The sequence below is a fragment of the Pelophylax lessonae genome (genome assembly GCF_965119305.1).
Source record: "Pelophylax lessonae genome assembly, chromosome: 3".
In the NCBI taxonomy this organism is placed as follows: domain Eukaryota; kingdom Metazoa; phylum Chordata; class Amphibia; order Anura; family Ranidae; genus Pelophylax; species Pelophylax lessonae.
Window position 1 is genome coordinate 216,514,888 of NC_138770.1, and position 23,537 is coordinate 216,538,424.

At 41.2% G+C, this 23,537-nt stretch overlaps 1 protein-coding gene across 1 annotated transcript in view; it reads right to left on the reverse strand.

Annotated features, from left to right (window-relative positions):
• The window catches only part of LOC309550449 (uncharacterized protein), a 77,938-nt gene that overhangs the window by 40,954 nt on the left and 13,447 nt on the right, over positions 1-23,537 (reverse strand). The window contains exons 10-14 of the mRNA XM_082250827.1: positions 19,339-19,423; positions 17,992-18,170; positions 14,901-14,905; positions 285-419; positions 116-191 (exon numbers count right to left, since the gene is read on the reverse strand). Of these exons, the coding sequence (XP_082106953.1) occupies positions 116-191; positions 285-419; positions 14,901-14,905; positions 17,992-18,170; positions 19,339-19,423 (480 nt within the window). The remainder of the gene's footprint in view (positions 1-115; positions 192-284; positions 420-14,900; positions 14,906-17,991; positions 18,171-19,338; positions 19,424-23,537) is intronic.

The window sequence follows — 23,537 nt, forward strand, 5'->3', positions numbered from 1 at the left end:
CATGTCGGACCTCTGAGTTTTCATGTCACCGGAATATTTGCTGAAACAATTTGCAGGTAAATGAATACCTTTAAAGATGATTAGAATACATCCTGATTCTTTATCTTTTTCATACCTTTGTCTGGCTGGCTATGGATTTGAGAAGTTCCAAATGTTCAGTTGTTTGCGGTACTACCCGAAATACTTTATCCCTTAAAAGAAATAAAAATAATTGCGCAATAAAACAGTTTAGTAAGAAAAGATATTAAATTAAGGCAGAGTTAAACTACAGATGTTATCCTTACCCATAATAGGTTAGGGGTTCAGCAGACACTGCAGCTATGCTTGTAATAAGGAGTAAGGTCCACATGTTGGCGAAGCAAGAAGTCAATTGTTGGCTGCTCATTTTTATACTCTGTGTTAGGTATGCGTGCCGCATGCTTCATGAAATATCTGTCTGTGTCTGTGTCTCATTTTTCTTTGCTTGTGTTTAATTATAGCCATGGCCCTGAACCTTTTCCCCACACCTGTGGAAGGTTTCACAGCAAACATAACATTTGTGAAATGTGCCCTGAACATGGTGTACAAATAGACTTTAATATTAACCAACGCTCTGGCCTGCCTTTGCACGTCACGGCTATTCACCACATACTGTATGCAGCTCTCAGAGGAGAACATGTTTATTAAAGCTGAACTCCGGGCACAAAAACTGTCATTCATTATATTCCTTAATGGAAACGTAGGTTATAAATTGTGTGCACCAAATGCCTTCGCAATTCCAGATAATATCTTGTAAAAATAACAGTGACATAATCACTGTGCTGTACATAGCCTGTGCAAAGATCAGAGCTGTGGTAGGGATGCAGCAGCTCGACCCACTACAGGCTGCTCACTGAAACCACAGGAGGTGGGGGGAGACAAGACCAGTCACCCTGCTCAAGGAGAGAGAGCAGCAGTGATCGGTCTTTATTACAGAAAGCTCCAAAACAGAGGAAAAGTTTCCCACTGGATTACTACACAGATCTGGAAGAAATACACAAAGCACACAACGTCGCTCCTGATGATGTTGTTGTGACAAAACGCATAGGGAAGAGCTTACAGCGTCATTGCATCACTTCCGGTTTTGGTTCAATGGACTTCCTGGTTCTCATGCTTCTAAACTGCAATACCTATCATATACATGAGTCTGTTGGGGCAGTGTAAGTAAGGAGAAAGAAGAAACAGCTATCTGCTGGATTTGGAATTTACATACAGCCAAGTGGTGCTGTGAATGCTTGGTTACCCCCTGATGGAGGGAGTTTTCTGGTGAGTGCAGCAAAAGAGGGGGGGAACATGTGGAGACACCAGGACACCATATGGTTTTTTGGGATCTTTTGCAGCATTATATCTAGGTGAATCCTTGCAGCACTATATCAAGGACTAATAATTTATGCACATGTCACTTTTTGCTCGATCACTTATGGACTTATGAATTATACATAGCACTTGTCACTAATGTTTTTACACTACTTTATGAATTCAATTTCATTTTTATATTTAATAAATCTTTGGCACATTTGTTTTATTGCATTATGAATGTTTATTGAAGGTACAGCTGGCATTGAGTTCATATATAAAAATACATGTCCTGTAAGTATGTTTTTACTGCGCAATTAAAACTGCAACCCTATGGTACTTCACTATTGGCTCCTTCTCTTTGTTTTGCACTTGAGGATTTATTTAGATTATCTGAGAGGTTTACTGGGGAGTCCTTGATTCGTTCCTTGTGACCCATCTCATCGGTCTAATAAAAGTCAAGTCTGTCTGACTCCCAGACTGAAAATCTGGGGGTCCACTGATTTTGGTAAGGAGGGGGTGTGTGTCACATCACAGAGGGAATTTATGTGGAGCACCTCAGCACTTTTAAGAAGATTGGAGCACAAGAGCACTTTTTATTATCGAGTAAACTGGATATATTTGGACTTTTGTATATTTTGGTTTTTATATGTTCACATGATGCTAGAAGTGTTTTTTTGTATTTTTAGGACTAGTCACATGTTTGCATTTTCTTGGTTTTGTTGCACATGCTTGTGTTTGGCACATGCTTGCTGAGGCACATATTGTAGCACACATAAGCACTTTTCTTAAGCAGTGCCACACTCACTCTATAATCCCAACTTTAAAGCACACAAGGTTTCAAAGGATTTCGGCTACTCCCAACAGATCCAGGTGAATAAATGTTAAGGGCTGAGAAGAGAAGTTCGTGGCGAATTCTGCTTGTTCCCAAGCGGCCAATTTTGCGAACACATGGCGTTGTTCGCGGCGGCCATATTAGTTTACATTGGGGAGAACTTTGACCCATCACACAGCTGTCAGGTGGAACGGGAGAGCCAATTGAAACATTTCAGAACATGGACATGCCCCCTACCTTATAAATAAACCAGAGCTGTCGGCCATTTCACATTCTGCTTTTTGTCAGTGTAGGGAGAGGTCTGTTGTGTTCATCAGGGAGAGATTGCCAGTGACACAAATAGCTCTGTTAAGATCCACAAAAATCCTTTTCAGGTCTGGTATTTGGTATAGGTCTACTACAGTCTCTTTTAAGTTTATTGACAGGTATGCTGTGTTCATCAGGGACAGATCGGCAGTGACACAAATCGCTCTGTTAAGATTCACAAAAGTCCTTTTAAGGGCTGGTATTTGGTATAGGTCTGCCGTCTCTTTTCAGTTTAGGGACAGGTATGCTGTGTTCATCAGGGACAGATCGGCTGCAGTCTCTTTTCAGTGTAGGGAGGGACAGGTATGCTGTGTTCATCAGGGACAGATCGGCTGCAGTCTCTTTTCAGTGTAGGGAGGGACAGGTATGCTGTGTTCATCAGGGACAGATCGGCTGCAGTCTCTTTTCAGTGTAGCGACAGGTATGCTGTGTTCATCAGGGACAGAGATTGCCAGTGACACAAATCGCTCTGTTAAGGTCAACAAAAGTAATTTTAGGGGTTGGTATTTGTTATAGGTGTGCAGTGCACTATATAGGGGTGTAATCCACTTATAATATACTTTGTAATATAGAAAGCATACTAGTGGATTTGTATTGTGCACTGTGCAGCATTGTGACTGGTGTGTTGAGCGTTGCTGCAGCAATACTACAAACAGTGACAAAAGCACTTTTAATGTATTATAACTGGTGTGATAGACCAGTGGCCCCCCAATACCACATATTGAAGTGGGGTGTTATTTAACAGTATACTTTTCTAAGAGTGTATTGTAGTCCTGCAAAAATTTGGCCTCTTTTGCTGCGTTAACCATGCTACACACAGTGACAACAGTTACTACCCAATTATTTGTAGAACTGGTGTGAGAAAACTGTGGCCCCCCAAATACCACATATTGAAGTGGGGTGTTATCTGAGTATACTTTCATAAGTGTATTTGTGTCCTGCAACAACATTGCCTCTTTTGCTGTGTTAACTCTGATACACACAGTGCCAAACTCACTGGCCAATTTTTTGTACAACTGGTGTGATAGATCAGCGGCCCTCCAATACCACATATTGAAGTGGGGTGTCATCTGAGTATACTCTCATAAGTGTATTTGTGTCCTGCAACAATATTGCCTCTTTTGCTGTGTTAACTCTGATACACACAGTGCCAAACTCACTGGCCAATTTTTTTGTACAACTGGTGTGATAAACCAGTGGCCCCCCAAAACCACATAGTGAAGGGGGGTGTCATCTGAGTATACTTTCATAAGTGTATTTGTGTCCTGCAACAATATTGCCTCTTTTGCTGTGTTAACTCTGATACACACAGTGCCAAACTCACTGGCCAATTTTTTGTATAACTGGTGTGATAGATCAGTGGCCCCCAATACCACATATTGAAATGGGGTGTCATCTGAGTATACTTTCATAGGTGTATTTGTGTCCTGCAACAATTTTGCCTCTTTTGCTGTGTTAACTCTGATACACACAGTGCCAAACTCACTGGCCAATTTTTTGTACAACTGGTGTGATAGATCAGTGGCCCCCAATACCACATATTGAAGTGGGGTGTCATCTGAGTATACTCTCATAAGTGTATTTGTGTCCTGCAACAATATTGCCTCTTTTGCTGTGTTAACTCTGATACACACAGTGCCAAACTCACTGGCCAATTTTTTGTACAACTGGTGTGATAGATCAGTGGACCCCAATACCACATATTGAAGTGGGGTGTCATCTGAGTATACTCTCATAAGTGTATTTGTGTCCTGCAACAATATTGCCTCTTTTGCTGTGTTAACTCTGATACACACAGTGCCAAACTCACTGGCCAATTTTTTGTATAACTGGTGTGATAGATCAGTGGCCCCCCAATACCACATATTGAAATGGGGTATCATCTGAGTATACTTTCATAAGTGTATTTGTGTCCTGCAACAATATTGCCTCTTTTGCCTTGTTAACTCTGATACACACAGTGCCAAACTCACTGGCCAATTTTTTATACAACTGGTGTGATAGATCAGAGGCCCCCAATATCACATATTGAAGTGGGGCGTCATCTGAGTATACTTTTATAAGTGTATTTGTGTCCTGCAACAATATTGCCTCTTTTGCTGTGTTAACTCGGATGAACACAGAGCTAAACTCACTGGCCAATTTTTTGTACAACTGGTGTGATAGATCAGAGGCCCCCCAATATCACATATTGAAGTGGGGTGTCATCTGAGTATACTTTTATAAGTGTATTTGTGTCCTGCAACAATATTGCCTCTTTTGCTGTGTTAACTCTGATACACACAGTGCCAAGCTCGCTGGCCAATTTTTTGTACACACAGTGCCAAACTCACTGGCCAATTTTTTGTACAACTGGTGTGATAGATCAGTGGCCCCCCAATATCACATATTGAAGTGGGGTGTCACCTGAGTATACTTTTATAAGTGTATTTGTGTCCTGCAACAATATTGCCTCTTTTGCTGTGTTAACGCTTATGCACACAGAGCTAAACTCACTGGCCAATTTTTTGTACAACTGGTGTGATAGATCAGTGGCCCCCCAATACCACATACTGAAGTGAGGCGTTACCATTTTCCAGATATACTGTGATTCTCTAGAGACTTTTGTCACAGGGTAATTTAAAAAATGACAGGCAGAGGAAGAGGCAGGCCCTTCTGCAGGGGTGGTAGGGGTAGGGCAGGAGCAGTAGGCCGGAGCCAAAGTGTGAAGTTTCAGAAGGTGCGTTCGATTACGTCGAAGGACTTGGTTGAGTGGCTCACTCAGCCTTCCTCTTCTGCACCCTCCTCATCCTCTCTATCTGTACTCTCTTCACTCTCTGCTGTGTGCACCCCCAAAGACACCACCACAAACACCACCACCTACCCTCCGCCTGAGTCACTGGAATTATTTTCCGATCCATCACAAGACATTTGCGATGCGCAGCCATTCTTGGCATCGGATCAGGAAGAGGAGGTAGCTACAGCAGTCTAACGACAGTACCCAGATCAGCCCAAGGAGGTTGGTCCCCGCTGTTGCTGCCTACTCTCAAAGAACAAAAAAACAAACAAAAATAAAACAAAAAAAGTTCAAAGAGAAAGTGCTGGTGTGAAAATATTGCCGGATGTGCGGGAAACACATCCGGCAATATTTTCACACCAGCACTTTCTCTTTGAACTTTTTTTGTTCTTTATGAACTTATGAATGTTTATGTTTTACTTGCTTCCACTTAAGTGCCTTATCTTTATATGAGATTTTTTACCCCTGTTTTTTGCTTCTTTGGGATTTTTTCCATTTATTTATTCAATTTATCATTACCAGTCACAGTTTTTTGCCCATTACACAGTTATTTGTTTATCTACTGTGCATTATTATCATTTTATTTTCAGATCAGACCATATTCTCCATTTGGTGGATCTGATCAGCTGTTAGCACTTATAGTTCACTGTCTCTCTTTTTTCTATAAGTGACTTCTTTGTTTCCTACTGTTGAGTATCATTGTGTATTTGATCAGTCAACAGCACTTTGCACATATAGCCCACTGTCACTTTTTTATTTATAGTGACTTCTTTATTATTGATTTTTATAGTTAAATATTTATTGTGGTTCACCTTATTTGCACTATTTGCACTGTGCACTTTACCACATCACCTCTATATATTATTCAATATTTATTTGTTCCCATTATTACCTTGCCTTTGTGTGTTCATTTATTCTTGCTACTTATTTTCTTTATTGGGATTGATTGAGCGCTGGTTTTATTTACTACTTTATTTGCTTTTATGTATGTGGTGACACTACTAAGCATTGGCTGCTAATCTCTGGTCCCCCCTCCCCTTTTTACTCTATACCTTTTATCTATTTATTACATCTGGTATATGGTCAAGCGCATAGGTTTATCTTACCTTAAAAAAAGAAATACCAATCCAAAAATTAAAGACAGCATTGTCCTACACTGCAGTAAGCCAGCAGACAGACAGACATCAAAGTGACCACAATAATTGCTAATGGCAACCTGTGGGTAAATATACCCATCCACATGCTATCCTAAATGAGGTATGTATAACACTTTTTTGCCATATGCTATTAAAAAATGTGTAAATCTTGTGTATAATTGCTGAGCCCTATTTTTAAAATCACTTACTGTACAATTACGGCCCCATTGCAAAACCTGACCATTAGGTATTCCAATAATCAGTGAAATTGGGTAGTTATTACTAGCTTGTAAAAGTGTGTTGGCCACTGTGGCCACTAGAGGCAGAGGAGGCAGAGGAGAGCACCATGTGGAGAGGAGAGGAACTGTGATTGCCATGCTGTACAGGGGAGCAGACGTCGGGGGAACAGCTGAGGGAGACTCGGACAGAAACTAGTGACTGAAGGGGGACTGTCGACAATGTGACAGACACCAGGTGGCGGGAACAGAACTGGAGGCGTGCAGGGACTGACTGATAGGACAGGAGACAGCATAAATGTGAGTGTGCTGAATCAGCTGTTTGACTGAGTGAGGGGGAGAGGGATCACACAGACAGGCACAGACAGCGTGTAGAGAGACTGACAGGGGGAGGCTGCAGGATCTTCCATCAGACGAGGGTAGACAAGCAGTAGATCTGACAGTACCTAGTACCTTGATACCTGCAAGTACCTTGGTACTAGGAGTAGTACCTTAGCAACCAGGAAAAATACCTTAGACTGACTTGTGACTGACTGACCTGTGACTGACTGTGACCTGCAACTGACCGTGCTCATTGACTGACCGTGCTCTGCGACCGGCTGCACTCTGTGACTGACCGTGCTCTGCGACCGACCATGCTCTGCGACTGACCATGCTCTTTGACCGACAGTGCTCAGCGAATGACTGTGCTCTGCGGCTGACCGTGCTTTGTGAATGACCATGCTCTGTGACTGACTGCGACCGACTGTGCTCTGCGACCGACTGTGCTCTGCGACTAACTGCGACTGACCGTGCTCTGCGACTGACTGCAACTGACTGTGTTCTGCGACTGACCGTGCTCTGCGACTGACTGTGCTCTGCGACTGACCGAGCTCTGCGAATGACCACGACTGACTGTGCTCTGCGACGGACCGTGCCCTGCGACTGACTGCGACTAACTGCAACTGACCGAGCTCTGTGACTGACCGAGCTCTGCGACTGACTGTGACTGACCGTGATCTGTTACTGACCGTGCTCTGCAACTGACCATGCTCTGTGACTGACTGTGCTCTGCAACTGACTGCGGTTGACTGCGACTGACTGTGCTCTGCAACTGACTGTGCTCTGCGACTGACCATGCTCTGCGACTGACCGCGACTGACTGTGCTCTGTGACTGACTGTGCTCTGCGACAGACTGTGCTCTGCGACAGACTGTGCTCTGCCACTGACTGTGACTGACCGTGCTCTGCGACTGACTGCAACTGACCGAGCTCTGCGACTGACTGTGCTCTGCAACTGAATACCTGGGAGGACTGTTAAGTATCTTAGCAACTGGTGAGTATCTTAGCGACTGGTGAGTACCTTAGGGTTAGTACCAGGGGAGATAGAGGTAGTGTAGGTAAGGAATATTATCCCCATAGAGTAGAGGGTAATAATGTCCGACAGGATTGGGGATGCCACTCAGTGAACTTCTTGCTGCATGTATGCGTTCCTTGAGGAACCAATCAAGGGCAAATACTGCTGTGCAAGATGTGTGCGACTTTTTTCTCTGGAAGCCCAGATCCTGGATCTAGAAAACATAGTGGCAACACTGCGTAGCATTAACAACATGGAAAGGAGCTTGGACATTACCCATCAGGCACTGGCAGGGGCTGGCATAGAGAAGGGAGGAGTAGAGGAGACGCAGGCATCAGAGGTAGGCAGTTGGGTGACCATTAGGAAGGGTAGAGGGAAGAGTGCTAGGGAGGCCAGTCCTGAGTTGATACACCCTAACAAATTTGCCAAGTTGCATGTTGATGAGGATATCAGCTCAGGGGTGGCAGTGCTGGAGCAGGTGCCCTCTCCCAGCTGCCAAGGGAGTGGCTCGAGCCACACTAGAGAGGCAGAGGGAGATTAGGGAACTTAACAGGTGGCTGAGGAACTGGTGTAGGAAGGAAGGGTTTGGGTTCCTGGAGAACTGGGCCCACTTCTCAGTCGGCTACCGGCTCTTTAGTAAGGATGGGCTGCACCTTAATGGGGATGGTACAGCTCTTTTGGGGAGAAAGGTGGCCACCAAGTTGGAGGGGCTTTTAAACTAGGAGACGGGGGGGGCTCAGAAGTAGAGTCAGTCAGGAGGGAGCAAAGAACAGAAGGCAGTATTAGAGTCAGTAGCGACAGTAATTCCATAACGTCAATTGGGGGGTCTGTGCGGGAAAACCTCAGACCAAACAGGAATAAAAATAATCACCATTCACTATCAACTTCCACAAAACTAAGAGGGGTATATGCAAATGCCAGGAGCCTAGCTAATAAAATGGATGAGTTGGAAATGTTAGTACATGAGGAGGACATAGACCTTGTGGGAATAACGGAAACTTGGTTCGACCCCTCACATGACTGGCTGGTCAATATCCAAGGGTATTCGGTGTACCGGAAGGACAGGGTAGAAAAAAGAGGGGGAGGGGTATGTCTCTATGTCAAGAATAATATAAGGGTGATAGAGAGTAGTGATATTATGGAAGGTATGAGTATTGAGTTAGAATCCGTGTGGGTAGAACTCCATAGGGAAGAAGTAAAGGGAAAAGTAATTTTCTATAGGCCACCCAACCAAAGGGAGGAGGTAGAGCTGGAATTTATATTACTGTTGGGTAAAGTGGCAAAACTGGGATCAGTCATCATATTGGGGGACTTCAATTATCCCGACATTGACTGGGAAGAAGGGACTACACATTCACAGAAGGCCCGTCTATTCATGGAAACCTTACAGGACAACTGCATGTCTCAGTTAGTGGATTCTCCTACTAGAGAAAATGCAGTGCTGGATCTATTGATCACAAATGACCCAGACCTAATAACGGAGGTAGGAGTCCAGGACAACCTGGGCTCTAGCGATCACAGGATGATCACATTTAGCGTAAATAACAATACAGTATAACAAGGCAAGTGGGGAACATAAGAACCCTAAGCTTCAGAAGGGCAAACTTTCCCAAATTGTGGTCAATGATGGAAAGGGTAAACTAGGACCAAACACTGACCACAAAGGAAAAATGGAAATGCTTTAGGAACATACTAAACAAATGCTTCTCGCAGTGCATTCCTATGGGAAATAAATTTAGGAGAGACAAAGCCAAACCTGACTGGCTAAACCGTAATGTTAAAAAACTTATTAGGGGAAAAAAATTGGCCTTCAAGAAATATAAAGCAGAGGGCACAGTATCGGCTTTCAAGCAATACAAGGAGGCAAATAAGAAAAGTAGGGATTAAAGGCTAGCGCTGAGGATTACAATTATTCTGATACCACTGTATAGTGGGCTGCTGCTGGTATAAAAGGTGGTGTACCTTTATAAAGTGTATAGTGCAAAAGTATACCTGCGCTGCTAACAAAGCAAACTAATAAATAAATCTCAATAAATATTGTGTATAAATAATCTGTGTAAAGTGCTAATGCTCAACTTGAAATACACATTCCTATGTCATAAATACCAATCAATATAAAAAAATATACATAAATACAAATTTTATACACGTGAAAAAAATGAATGTGAATAAAATCCTTCAATTAAAGACGTGCTTAAATAGTGACAGTCTTTGTGCAAAATATAAGTCCAAAGTGCTGCGTGCTCGTAAAACAAGTGACGGTGCTCTCTCTACATGAGTAGGTGCTCCCCTCCTGGACCCCTACTCACCAGAAGCCAAATAATACACCGCTTTCAGAATATCCTTAGATAGGACGAGCCTTATTGGACCATCAACTCAATAGCTTTACTGTAGATCACATCATCCAGGTATTGCTCAAAAAAAGGAAACAGATGCTGGCATCGTGAAGAATGTAACCACTTTATTCGATGCACGCAATACAAGATGCACTTACAATATGGCAAAGGTTCAAATGCCTAAAAATCATCCCGCGGGTTGCCAATCCAAACGGCTGTACTCACTCCCCGTGTCCCCGTATATCGGAAGGTGGATGTAGTCGAGCGTAGTACGTACTCGGACGAACGGCTTGACGCGTTTCGCTCCGCACACAGAGCGTTATCAAAGCGTTAGTAGTTCTATATCAGATTTTGCAGATGACACAAAATTGGGCATGGCAATAACTGCACAGCATGAAGCAGATATCCTACAGAATGACCTGGACAAAATAACAGAGTGGGCAACAACATGGCAAATGAGGTTTAATGTGGAGAAGTGTAAGGTTTTGCACTTGGGGACTAAAAACATAAAAGCACAATACACTTTAGGGGGAAACCTTTGGGGGAATCAAAAATGGAGAAAGATCTGGGAGTCTTGGTAGAGGATAGGCCAAGCAATAGCATGCAGAAGAACGGCAGAATTTTGGCATGCATAAAGAAAGGGATGTATTCCAGAGATAAAACTATAATCCTTCCACTTTTTAAAACTCTGGTCTGATCAGATCTGGAGTATTCTGTCCAGCTCTGGTCGCCAGTTCTCAGGAGGGATGTGTTGGAGCTGGAGAGAGTCCAGAGAAGGGTAACTAAACTAATTAGGGGATTGGAGGACCTTAATTATGAAGAGTGTCTGCAATCGCTTGATTTAGAGCTGGTTCACACTACCACTACCAGAAAGTCGCCCCGTGACTTGAAGAGACTTGTTTAGCGACTTGGAAGAGACTTGGAAGAGACTTGTGCACTACTTTGAAGAGACAGGCGACTTTGTCTGTGGGGAATGCCTGGCTAATCTCTTTCTTCTTCCTGGAAAGTCTGATAACAAGTAGTGTCAATTAAGATAAGGAGGCGACTCCCATTGAAGTATATGGGACAGTCGGATCACAGGTCGCTTCAAAGTAGTACAGGACCCTTTTCTGAAGTCGGAGCAACTTCAGTAGTGCCAATTAAGACGGCACTGATTGATTAACATTGCTTTTGTTATGTCAAGCTACCTGGGGCAACACAAGTTGCCTCACAAGTCGCGCTAGTGTGAATGGGCTCTTATTCTCTCTGGAGAAGAGACGCCTGAGAGGAGACATGATATTTATAAATATCTCATTGGTGATCTCAGCATAGAAAAAAAGCTATTCAGTCAAAAGGATTGCATGAGGACTCGAGGGCATACAATGCAATTAGAGGAGAAGTGTTTTAACCTCAGGCAACATGGGGGGTTCTTTACTGTTAGGGCTACAAGATTGTGGAATTCTCTACCACAAGAGGTGGTTTCTGTGGGAAGTATGGCTACTTTCAAAAGACTCTTAGAAGTACATCTCAAGGATCAGAACATTCAGGGGTATGAGAGATGATTACGGCCACACACACCTACACAGGTTGAACTGGATGGACTATTGTCTTTATTCAACCTCAGCTACTATGTAACTATGAAAAAGTCAACTTTATGTTACTTTTATTGCTATTTACCTGTTCAATAAAGCTTTGTAATTTAAGTACAGCTCATACAGAATATGCTAATGAAACTTGGTAACCACAGCATTAGCAGCGCTCTATAAATAAAGCAAATAAAATAAAGATAGGTCCTTCAAAATTTGCATAAAGAATGTCCACATAAACACCCGGTGAGTCCTAATTCCTTGCAGAAGGTAGGCAATGGATACAGGTTTAGATGATCTATATAACCGTCACCACATCTGGTGGAATATTGCTCCTCATGAATATTAAACTCGCCAGAACTCTAATCAGATATGCTGTAAATAGAGTCTCCCTCTCTCCATCACGATCTCATGCCACAATCAACCTCCATGACCATTCGAGACACCAACCTGGGCTCTCGCTTCAACTAGGACACGCTGTCTCCAAGGATCTCCTCTCCTTGGCAGTATATCATGTAAGAAGGGGAACACTCTCATAGCTTAACTCTGTATCAATACCTTATTGTTAACCCCCCCACCCCCTTATAAAGATGCACTTACAAAAGTAGCAAGTGTAAAGCATAACATAATATCCCCAGCTTGTGAATCTCACCACCCTTCAAAACACGACCAGCGGTGATTCCCTGGGAGAGGTGCGCCCTGTCTGTAATATTCATAGTCGAGTGGTCACGCCCTAAAGCATTTAGTCATCAACTTTGTCAGAGGGTGTGGCCACCCAACGCAGCTCATTGAATTTTTAGGCTCAGAGCAAGGCTATTAACTCTATATTGACTCCAAATACCGGTGTGGTAATACAATCAAATGTCAGTAATAGTTGGGACAGCATATGGGGATATATTTGGGATGCTAAATGCATTGTAAACACTGAAGACATTATAAATGCCTGAAAGTCCTACATTGTAATTAACCATGAAACCCCAGAACAAATATCCCTCAAAGATCGCTCAACAATCATGAACTTCGCCCCAGAATCCAATGTCCTCATCATTATACAATATGTCTTATTGTACAAAAAAACCTAAAGGAAGAGGCCTTCCTATAAATAAACAAAGGGGCGCTTGGAAGCACTTTGTTCAACACTTTGTCCATACCTAATACATTCCAATATTTCCGGAATATGGCTTTAACCTCCCTAAATTGATCATGATAGTTACTAATGAATCCCCATTCCTGTTTCCCCTCAGTTGTTCTCTCTTTAACAGCCAAGCAACTTTCCTGCAATATTTGACTAACTCCCTCAATTACTTTGTCCAACTGCGGAGCTGTATAACCTTTTTCAATGAAACATTTTTTAATTATTTGGGTCTGGGATATAAAGTCAGAGTCCGAGGAGCAATTCCTCCTAACCCTCATAAATTGACCCTTCGGAATATTGTTGAGCCATAAGGGATGATGTCCACTTTGTATGGGAAGATAACTGTTCCTACCTGTAGGTTTAAAAACACCTTAGTATATAGAGCATTATCACACATACTTATGCTTACATTTAAGTAGTTGACATGTTCCTTACCCCAATGGAACTCTAAATGTATGTTGTTAGTATTCATATTTAGACCCTCAGCAAATATACCTAAATAATTCTAATCTCCAGCCCAAATAAAGAACAAATAATCTATAAACCTTTTGTAAAACAATAATTCCTCTCTCTTGCTCCCAAAAAATATCTTCCCATTCACTCATGAAGAGGTTAGCGAGGCTTGGCCCATTGCCACGCCCCTCTTCTGAGTGTAGAATTTACCATAATACCAGAAATAATTGTGCGATAAACAGAAGTCTAATACCATTCCCAAAGACTTTTTTTGTGCATATGGTAAATCATCTCTTTGGCTCAGGGCCCAATTCAGAGCAAGCATAGCGCCATCATGCTGAATAATGGTATACAAAGATAATACATCTCCTGTTACCAACAACATTTCTGACTGTTCAGGTAATACACTGTCTCAGTTCTCGCCGTGCCATACAGATGGCCAGGCGTGGCCGCCGTTAAGTACCTAACAGGGGATTTGAGCCTGGGTACTTTGATGTTCTGGGTTTGATATCCTGTCTTCATAGCCAAACTTCAGCTCATATAAATCCAGTTTTGTTTATCTGGCATTGCCTGCAGCACTAGGGGGCTGGACTTTACCTGAGAATGCTCCTGTTTCTCATTGTCCACCTGAAGCTAATTGCTCATTTAAGCAAGGTATAAAACACTGCCTCTCCCTGAGAGCAGTGTCAGTTCATTGTTCCTGGTTGACAGATTTAGTTCCTGTGTTCTTGTCTCCTGAGCTTGTTTTACAGACTGACTCCGGCTTCTGACCTTGCTTCCACTCCGTGTTTATCCTGACTTGTGGCATCCTTTGACTACGGATTATTCCTGGCCTATCCTTCCATTTTTATTCCTGCTGGTACTGCTAATTGGAACACTTTTTCTGCCAACCCCCCGTGCACAGATTCACAGCCCATGTGGCTTCCTTACCTGGCCACTTTGGACTGTGAATATCTGCAAGGGTGAGCGTACATCTCTGCGCTACAGACTCCAACCAAGGTAAGCCCTGACATAATGGACTGATGGTATGGAGTCCGCAAAGATGTGCAAGCAGCTTACCCAGCAGGTTTTATTGAAAAAGGTTATACAGCTCAACAGTTGTACAGAGTAATTGAGGGAGTTAGTCAAATATTGCAGGAAAGTTGCTTGGCTGATAAGAAGAGAATAACTGAGGGGGAACAGGAGTGGGGCTTCATTAGTAACTATCATGCTCAATTTAGGGAGGTTGAAGCCATATTCCGGAAATATTGGAATGTATTAGATATGGACAAAGTGTTGAACAAAGTGCTTCCAAGTGCCCCTTTATTTATCTATAGGAAGGCCCCTTCCTTTGGGAATAAGTTGGTTAAGAATGTCTTGGATCCACCTGAGCACCCTCAGATGTTCTGGGATAAATTTGGATTTTATGCATGTAGGAAGTGCAGAGCATGTCAGCAGGTGAATACACATATTCGAGATTTAACTAAATTTACATCAACTGCAAACGGAAGAGAATTTGAGATCAGGGATTTTATTGAATGGGTTTTATTTCATGTAACTCTACTTTTTTTGTGTATACTCTGAAGTGCCCTTGCGGTCTAATTTATATTGGCCCGCACCAAAAGAACTTTGGGCAAGCGCATTTCTCAGCATATACACAATATTAAAATTGGCTTTAAGAATCATAGCGTCTCCCTACATTTTAGATTAAAACATAACAGAGATCCATCTGAATTAAAATTCTGGGGGATTAATAGGACCTTCTAAATATGGAAGGGGGGGGGGGCAATAGGGTAAGAGATCTATCAAAAAATGAGACAAAATTGATTTATTTCACTAATACTTTAAGATCCAGAGGAATGAATGTAAAATTGCATCTGAACTGTTTTATAGGTAAATATTGATTTAGTATGTTTCAATACAGTATGTGTTTTTTACTTTTTATTTTTAATTTTTTTTTATACAATAAGACTATAAATAAGGATGAGGACAATGTATTCTTTTCATTGTTTTTATTTAATATTGCCCCATTAGAGATATTTGTAAAGGATTAGGGATTCATGGGAAGTATTGGACTTTTTTTTATATATAAACTGTGTTCTTTGCTCTAATTTATGTTTGGGTCCACTAAGAGTCGGTCCTTTTTATTCGATTTCTATACCTTATTGTTTTTTGATTTGGTTAATCAGTTTTACTATTCGAGTGGCTGGGGAAAACTTTGTTATCGTGGAGCGATCTTTGTTCTGGGGATTCATGGTTAATGTAGGACTTTCAGGTAGGGATGATCGAACGGTTCGGGTCGACCATCGGTTCGGCCCAAACATTGGGTGTTCGAGGTTCGGCCGAATTTAGAACTTTTTGCCCAAAAAGTTCGGAATTCGGCAACCAGAATCAACCAAAATGCAATGGTTCAGGAAATGGGCTTTAAAAGCCTGTGATTGGACCAGAACCATTAGCAAAAGCCAATTGAGGGGGCAGGAGAATGCTAGGAATGTGATTGGAGTGACTAGGGGTTCCCTAGACCAATCATTAGTGAATACGCCCCCCAGTATATAAGATAGCCCCCGCCAAATTCCTAGCATTGTTATACAGGACATGGAAGAGAGTGGAAGCAGTTCTGTTAATTTTACTTTAAAAGTGTCATTTAGCATTTATTAGTGTGAGGAAAGGGATATCTAGTGTAGTTAGAGTGCTCCTTTACACTTTAGTTAGCTTCAAAAATTTAGTTTCTGTAGGGAAAGTGTGAAGTGTCAGGGTGACCGTAATGTAGTGTAGGGTGAACTGACAGTGACTGCTATGGCAGGGTGACCAAACCCTTCCATATCAGGGTGACCGCTATAGAGAAAAGCTAGTTTCTCTCAAGTCACTTTCGTTACTGTAATATGGCTTCGCCGCCGCCAGCATTATTTTTGGCTGCAGGTGTTGATAGTGCTTTTTTTAGCACATGTTTGGAGTCAGACATGACATCTGAACATGTGTATAGGGGGTATATATACACACCCATGTCTGTATATATACACCTAGACATATATAGGTGTGAAAGGAGCAGAAAAAACTACTTGCGCTAATGAAATAATTAACACCAATATATTTCTGCTCCTATCACACCTATATATGTCTAGGTGTGTATATACATATAAGTATGTGTGTATATACACCACTATACACAAGTTCAGATGTTTTTCCTGCCTCCAAAGAACCCAAAAAAATGCCCAAAAAAACGCCTGCTACTAAACCGGCAAGGTGTGAAAGGAGCGAAGCCATATTACAGATCTATAATTGCACTAATACAAATGATCTTTTTTTATGGTTCTGGACATGCTACAGAGCTGAAACTTCACAGGTACACTTTTAAGACCCCCCCCCCCAGATACAAAATCACACAAAATCATACAAAAAAAGTTCTTAAAAATTGTCATTTTTGATAGAGAGCCAATTATTGAAAAAAAAAAAAAAAAAATCTTTGGATTTAGTATCTGGGGGGTCTAAAAAGTGTACATGTGAAGTTTCAGCTCTGTAGCATGTCCAGAACCAGAAAAAAAGATAATTTTTCAGTAGAGCAGGGATGGTGGGACCCCCATTTTACACCTATATGATCTTTTTCTTTGGGGTTCTGGACATGCTACAGAGCTGAAACTTCACAGGTACACCTTTTAGACCCCCCAGACACAAAATCACACAAAAAAAGTTCTTAAAAATTGTAATTTTTGATAGAGAGCCAATTATTGAAAAAAAAAAAAAAACAACAAAAAAAACAAAAAAAAAAATGTCTTTGGATTTAGTATCTGGGGGTCTGGGGGGTCTAAAAAGTGTACCTGTGAAGTTTCAGCTCTGTAGCATGTCCAGAACCATAAAAAAAAGATTGTTTGTATTTTGTCACTTAGAACACAGGTAGTTGGCTTCTCGCTTTTCACACATTGCCGGTTTAGTAGCAAGCATTTTTTTGGGCATTTTTTGGGTTCTTTGGAGTCAGGAAAAACATCTGAACTTGTGTATAGTGGTATATATACCACTATACACACCACTATATACCACTATTCTTAAAACCCAAGCAGATTGGTTCATCCCTATTTATAGCTATAGGCCGTCATATAGGCTATGTCTCCTATCCACAGTATACTTCAAAAACATTTTTAGTGGCCAGAAAATATTTACTGATTTTTTATTTTAGTTATCTTTATATTTTTACTTTTCCTTAATGAACTGCTTTAAAACAAACATTTGCCATTTTGTCAGTTTTAGTCAATTATAGATTTAATTTAAAAAAGGTGGGATTTGGAAAATTCTAGCAATATCAGATGCTTATACACCAGAACTATGTATACTGTATACATTTACTGCATGTGTGGTTAATCGACAATATAAAATAAATGATCAAATACATCCATATTTTCAGTAAACATCCTTTATTGTCACTTTCTTTTCTTATCAATGGATTTTACATCCATGTTAATCAACTGCAAATTAATACTTATACTTGTCAAAAATGATTGAAACCAAATTAAATAAAAATAGAACTTTACAATTCTCATTGGATGTATGGCATTTGGCCCCACTGGTAAGTTTTTTTTATTTTTTTTATGCGTTATTCAGGATGTGGTTGGCAATGTATTTGACAGCAAGCGTAGTTTCCTCGGAAGTAGGTTTGATCTGACTTTCAGGGAGAGCAAATCCATATCTTCCAGTGTCACGCAGCTCAAATGTGTAGGAGTATTTCACACCTGCATCATAAGCCCAGTCATCGGAACCTCCAGCAGCAAGGTCTGCAACAAAAAATATTGTTTGTTAAAAATATTCATAATATACACTGCCTGACCAAAAAAAAAAAAGTGGCCACCTGGAATTAACTAAGCAACTAGCTAAACTAAGCATGCACTAACTATCCTATTAGCCACCACAGAGTCCAGAACCTAACCCCATTAGGAATCTTTGTGATGTACTTTGTGCAGTGGTCCGACTCTCCCATCATACAAGATTCTGGTGAAAAATGAAGGCAACACTGAACGGAAATAAATCTTTTGACATTGCAGAAGCTCATCAAAACAATGCCACAGTGAATATGTGCTGTAATCAAAGCCAACAAAATATTAGAGTATGTGAACTTTTTCTTGGTGCTGACTTTTTTTTGGCCAGGCAGTGTATTAGCAATAAAATGCAAAGCCATCCACAACTCTGCCCCCAGCTACATCACCAACCTTGTCTCAAAATATCACCTAAACCATCCTCCTCATTCTTCCTGATCTCTGATTCCATTGTGACCTCCTCCCATACTCATGTCTGGGATTTCTCCAGAGCCTTTCATATCTTCTAGGACTCCTAAAACCTGGTACACACGGTTCAACAAAAACGGCCGACATTTGGACCTTGTTAACATCAGCCTGTCTGACAGAAGCGGGCCGAAAACAAGCATCTGATTGCCATCCAATCGGCAGCCATTTGCTTCCAGTGCTAACCGGTGTGTTCTGGGTGGGGGGCAGACCCCTTGTCAAAGCACAATAACTCAGCGGGAGATCCCTGTAGTAACATTGCATAGTTAGCACAGTGAGCTCCTCAGTTATTTTTTCTTCAACCCACTGGGTTGAGCGAAAAAAAAAAACTCAGTGTGTACGAGGCATTACCTCTACTTGGATGGCTAACTCCTACTATACAGTATCTGTCTTTAGGGGATCCCTGAAAACTCATATTTCAGGGAAGCCTGTCTTGCCTCTACCTAACAATTGGAAATCTAATTCTTTAAACAACTCATTCCCACACAATTATAACCTTTTGTTTCCCTTGCCCTTCTTTAACTACAAGCTCTTGCAATCAGGGCCCTTCTGACCCTTTTGTCCTAATAAAATATTGTTACTCTACTGTCTCCATTTATTTTGTAAGGCGCTGTTCATACTGTTAGCTCTGTGTAAATCGTGTAGAATAGTAATAATAACTTACAGATTGTAGTTCCGCCTGGGCCATAAGTGTATTTGGTTCCATAGAGGGAAGTCAAAGCAGAAACGGCACCCTTGGCAACATTATTCTAGAAAGTACATGGAAGCACAAATGTATTAAAGAGAAAAAAAATCATCACTGTAAACATTTAGGACTGGTATATGTAATCTCCTGGGTGTGATTTAAAAGGTGTGGTTTGCTATATTTGTATCATTGCTCGAAGAACAGCCAATTGCCAAAATTATATTTGTTAGCATAAATAATAGAAAGTTTCTGTCACCTTCAACATTCTTGTTCTATGTCAGTTTTTACTCTATACCAAGGATAGGTAGCAAAAGAAAGAATCTTATACACTCCAACAAAAGAAAGCCCATATTCGTGTATTTATAAAGGTTAATGCCCAACTAAACAAGCCCTAATTTTCATGTGCAGCCAGTGTTTGGCTTTGTCAGCATCCACTATGTAATATTCCTGGGGCTGGTTTTATATTTTCTGCCTCTCAGCCAATTCAAATGTGCCACACTTTCCTTGCCTTTGTAGGTTGGTGGAGGAAAGGATGAAGGACTGCTCACCCAATCTGCATCAGTTCATCTGGAACAAATATACTAGAAAAGTAGTCGATACCATTTTTATTGGCAGCTCCATCAGAGCCCAAGTTATGGAAAGCCAATAGAAGCCAATGCCTACACAATATGTTTGTGTTTCTGATGCCAGCTAGGAGGTCAGCTCTAGGTGTATGGACTCAGTTAGTGAAAAGGCATGTTATATTGGGAAAGCAATGATAAGGAACCTTATGGTTTAGCATACATTGGAATTTTCAAAACAAGGTCATTAATAGCTATTTCCCTTATCCCAGGCTTAGTTTAGTAGTAACTGGGTTAATTGATGACACAGCTTACACTGATATTTTTATATATACATTTGTAATCATGGAGATAAATACAGTAGTGGAAGTACTGCAGCCTGTGTACAAAAGATAGAGAAAGGCCTGTGAACACTTTGATAATGTCATATCTGTTTAAACATTTGCTTTACATAGAAGGTATCTTTTATGATTTGGCTACTTTTCAGTAAATCCATGCTCACATATTTATTTTACACATAGACTGGTATCACTATGAAATTGTAATTGTACAATGTCTCTGCAGGTGTGCCCTTGTTAATTTAATTTTTCTGTGTAAACCACACTTTTAGAAAAAAAATTAAAAGATAGGACACCTAGAACTGCCAAACATTGGTGACATGTAATGGGGTTTCTATTGGGCTGATTTACAAAATGAAAACAGGATTTTCCCTTTGCAAGTGAAGTTGCACTTTGCAAAGTAATTTTCCCCAGAACATAGTGAATGTGGTGAAATTTCACTTTGTGAACAATGTCCAATCAAGTGCAAGCAGAAAAAAAAAAAAACCCCAGTATTTTTGCTTGCGCCTGATTGAACGATGATAGCCAGCAGAGCTTCACCTTATTCACATTGCATAAGTTACATAATTGCATAGTTAGAAATGTTGAAAAAAAGACACAAGTCTAGTTCTACCAACTAAATTACATAAATAAAACATTTTGATATACAGAATCCTATACCCACACCTGATGCAGAGGAAGACAAAAACCCTGAATACACTAGATTGTCAAAAGTATTGGGACGCCTGCCTTTACTTCACGTGAACTTTAATGGCATCCCAGTCCTAGTCCACAGGGTTCAATATTGAGTGGACCCACTCATTGTAGCTATAACAGCTTCAACTCTTCTGAGAAGGCTGTCCACAAGGTTTAGGGGTGTGTCTACGGTAATTTTTTGACCATTCTTCCAGAATCGCATTTGTAAGTTCAGACACTGAAGTGGACAAGAAGGCCCTGCTCACAGCCTCTGCTCTAATTCCTCCCAAAGGTGTTCTATCAGGTTGAGGGTCAGGATTCTGTGCAGGCCAGTCAGGTTTCTCCACCCCAAACTTGCTCATCCATGTCTTTATGAAGGGGAGGTTATGGTGTGGGGTTGTTTTTCAGGGGTTAGGCTTTGCCCCTTAGTTCCAATGAAGGCAACTCTTAACCACTTTAAGACCGGAAGGATTTGTCCCCTTCCTAACCAGGCCCTTTTTTGCAATTCGGCACTGCGTTATTTTAACGGACTATTGCGCAGTCGTGCGACGCTGTACCCAAATAAAATTGATGTGCTTTTTTTCCCACAAATAGAGCTTTCTTTTGGTGGAATATGTGTGATTTTTATTTTTTGCGCTATAAACAAAAAAGAGCGACAATTTTGAAAATAAAAACAATATTTTTCACATTCTGCTATACGACATTCTCAAAAAAAAAATTAAAAAATCAAAATTTTTTAACATTTTAGGGCAATTTGTTTTCTGCTACATATTTTTGGTAAAAAAAATTTTGCAATAAGCGTGTTTTGTTAGGTTTGCGTAAAAGTTATTGCGTCTGCTAACTACGGCAAAGATGTATGTCATTTTTATTGTTTTTTATTTATTAATAGTAATGGTGGCGATCTGCGATTTTTTGTGGGACTGAAAAATTGCGGCAGACAGATCGGACCCCTAACTGACATTTTTGACACTTTTGGGGGTACCAGTGATATTACTACAGTAATCAGTACTAAAAATATGCACTGTTACTGTAATAATGCCATTGGCAGGGAAGGAGTTAACCCTGTCGGTGATCAAGGGGTTAAATGTGAGCCTAGGGGAGTGATTCTAACTGTGGGGGGGCGTGGCTTCTGAAATGACTATAGAGACATGTGATCCTATATTGAAGGATCACATGGGCTCTATGATCATTTCAGGGAGAAGAATGGTCAGCTTTGTTTACTCTCTCAGTGGGGAGCGATCGCGGGTGTCAGGCGGCAATCGGAGATGCCTGACCCGTGCATTGGCTTCCCCACTGGCGGCGCGGGCTCACCCCCTAGCTTCCCGCGCACGACCGACGCAGGTCTACGTCAGTTTGCGCAGGAGAGCCACCTTGCCTCAGTAAAAAGGTGGCGGGTGGTTGGGAAGTGGTTAAGGCATCAGCATACCTCGACATTTTGGACAATTTCATGCTCCCAACTTTGTGGGAACAGTTTGGGGGTGGCCCCTTCCTGTTCCAACATGACTGTGCACCAGTGCACAAACAAGGTCCATAAAGACATGAATGAGTGAGTTTGGAGTGGAGAAACCTGACTGGCCTGTACAGAGTCCTGACCTCAACCAACAGAACACCTTTGGGAGGAATTAGAACTGAGACTGCGAGCCAAGCATTCTCGTCCAACATCAGTGCCTGACCTCACAAATGCGGTTCTAGCAAAATGGTCAAACATTCCCATAGACACACTCCTAAATCTTGTGGACAGCCTTCCCAGAAGAGTTAAAGCTGTTAGAGCGGCAAAGGGTGGGTCAACTCAATATTGAACCCTACGGACTAGGATTGGGATGACATTAACATTAATGTGCATGTAAAGGCAGGCGTTCCAATATTTTTGGTAATATAGTATATATTTCATAGTCCAATTTGCTCCAGCAGGGGAAAATACATTTCTTCCTGATTCCCCTAAAGGTGATTGAATATGGCCAGGATCACCAATCCCTGGTGTTTAACCCAATGAACTAAGCTCTGGTGAAAACGTCCTTGAAAAGTGTAATTTCCCTTGGAAGGTGAATCATCTATTTGCTTTTAGTATATCAATCCCAGTGCGTTTCTAAAGGTTTTCCATTAAGAGGCAAGCAAAACTATTGCTTGTTTACAAGTCAGATAGAATGGTACTAGGTACGGGAAGATAGTTTTATGGTTTCAGTGATAAATATTTCCTCCAGGAACTCACACAATTTTTAAAAGCCAACTTCTTAAAATCTAGAATAGAGTAATCTAGAATCTAGAATAGAATATAGTAATAGAATAGAGAATAGAGTAATCAGCAATTGGTGGCCTTGCCTTTTACACACTTTCAAATATAATTTTATTTTGTTCATTTTGCAAAGTGAATCTTTAACTTAGCTGTGGGAATGAGGGGAAAATCCCTTTGCAAAGAATGTCTAATCATGTGCAAGGGAAAAAATAATGATTTAAAAAAAAAAAAAATTAAATAAAAACAGGATTTGTGATTGCACGTGATTAGATGCTTGAACTCAGTACAGCCCCACTTTATTCTCTAAGCTAATTCACAATTTACTTTGCTTGGTAAACAGCTCATCGTCTTTTAGTAAATGAACCTCACTCC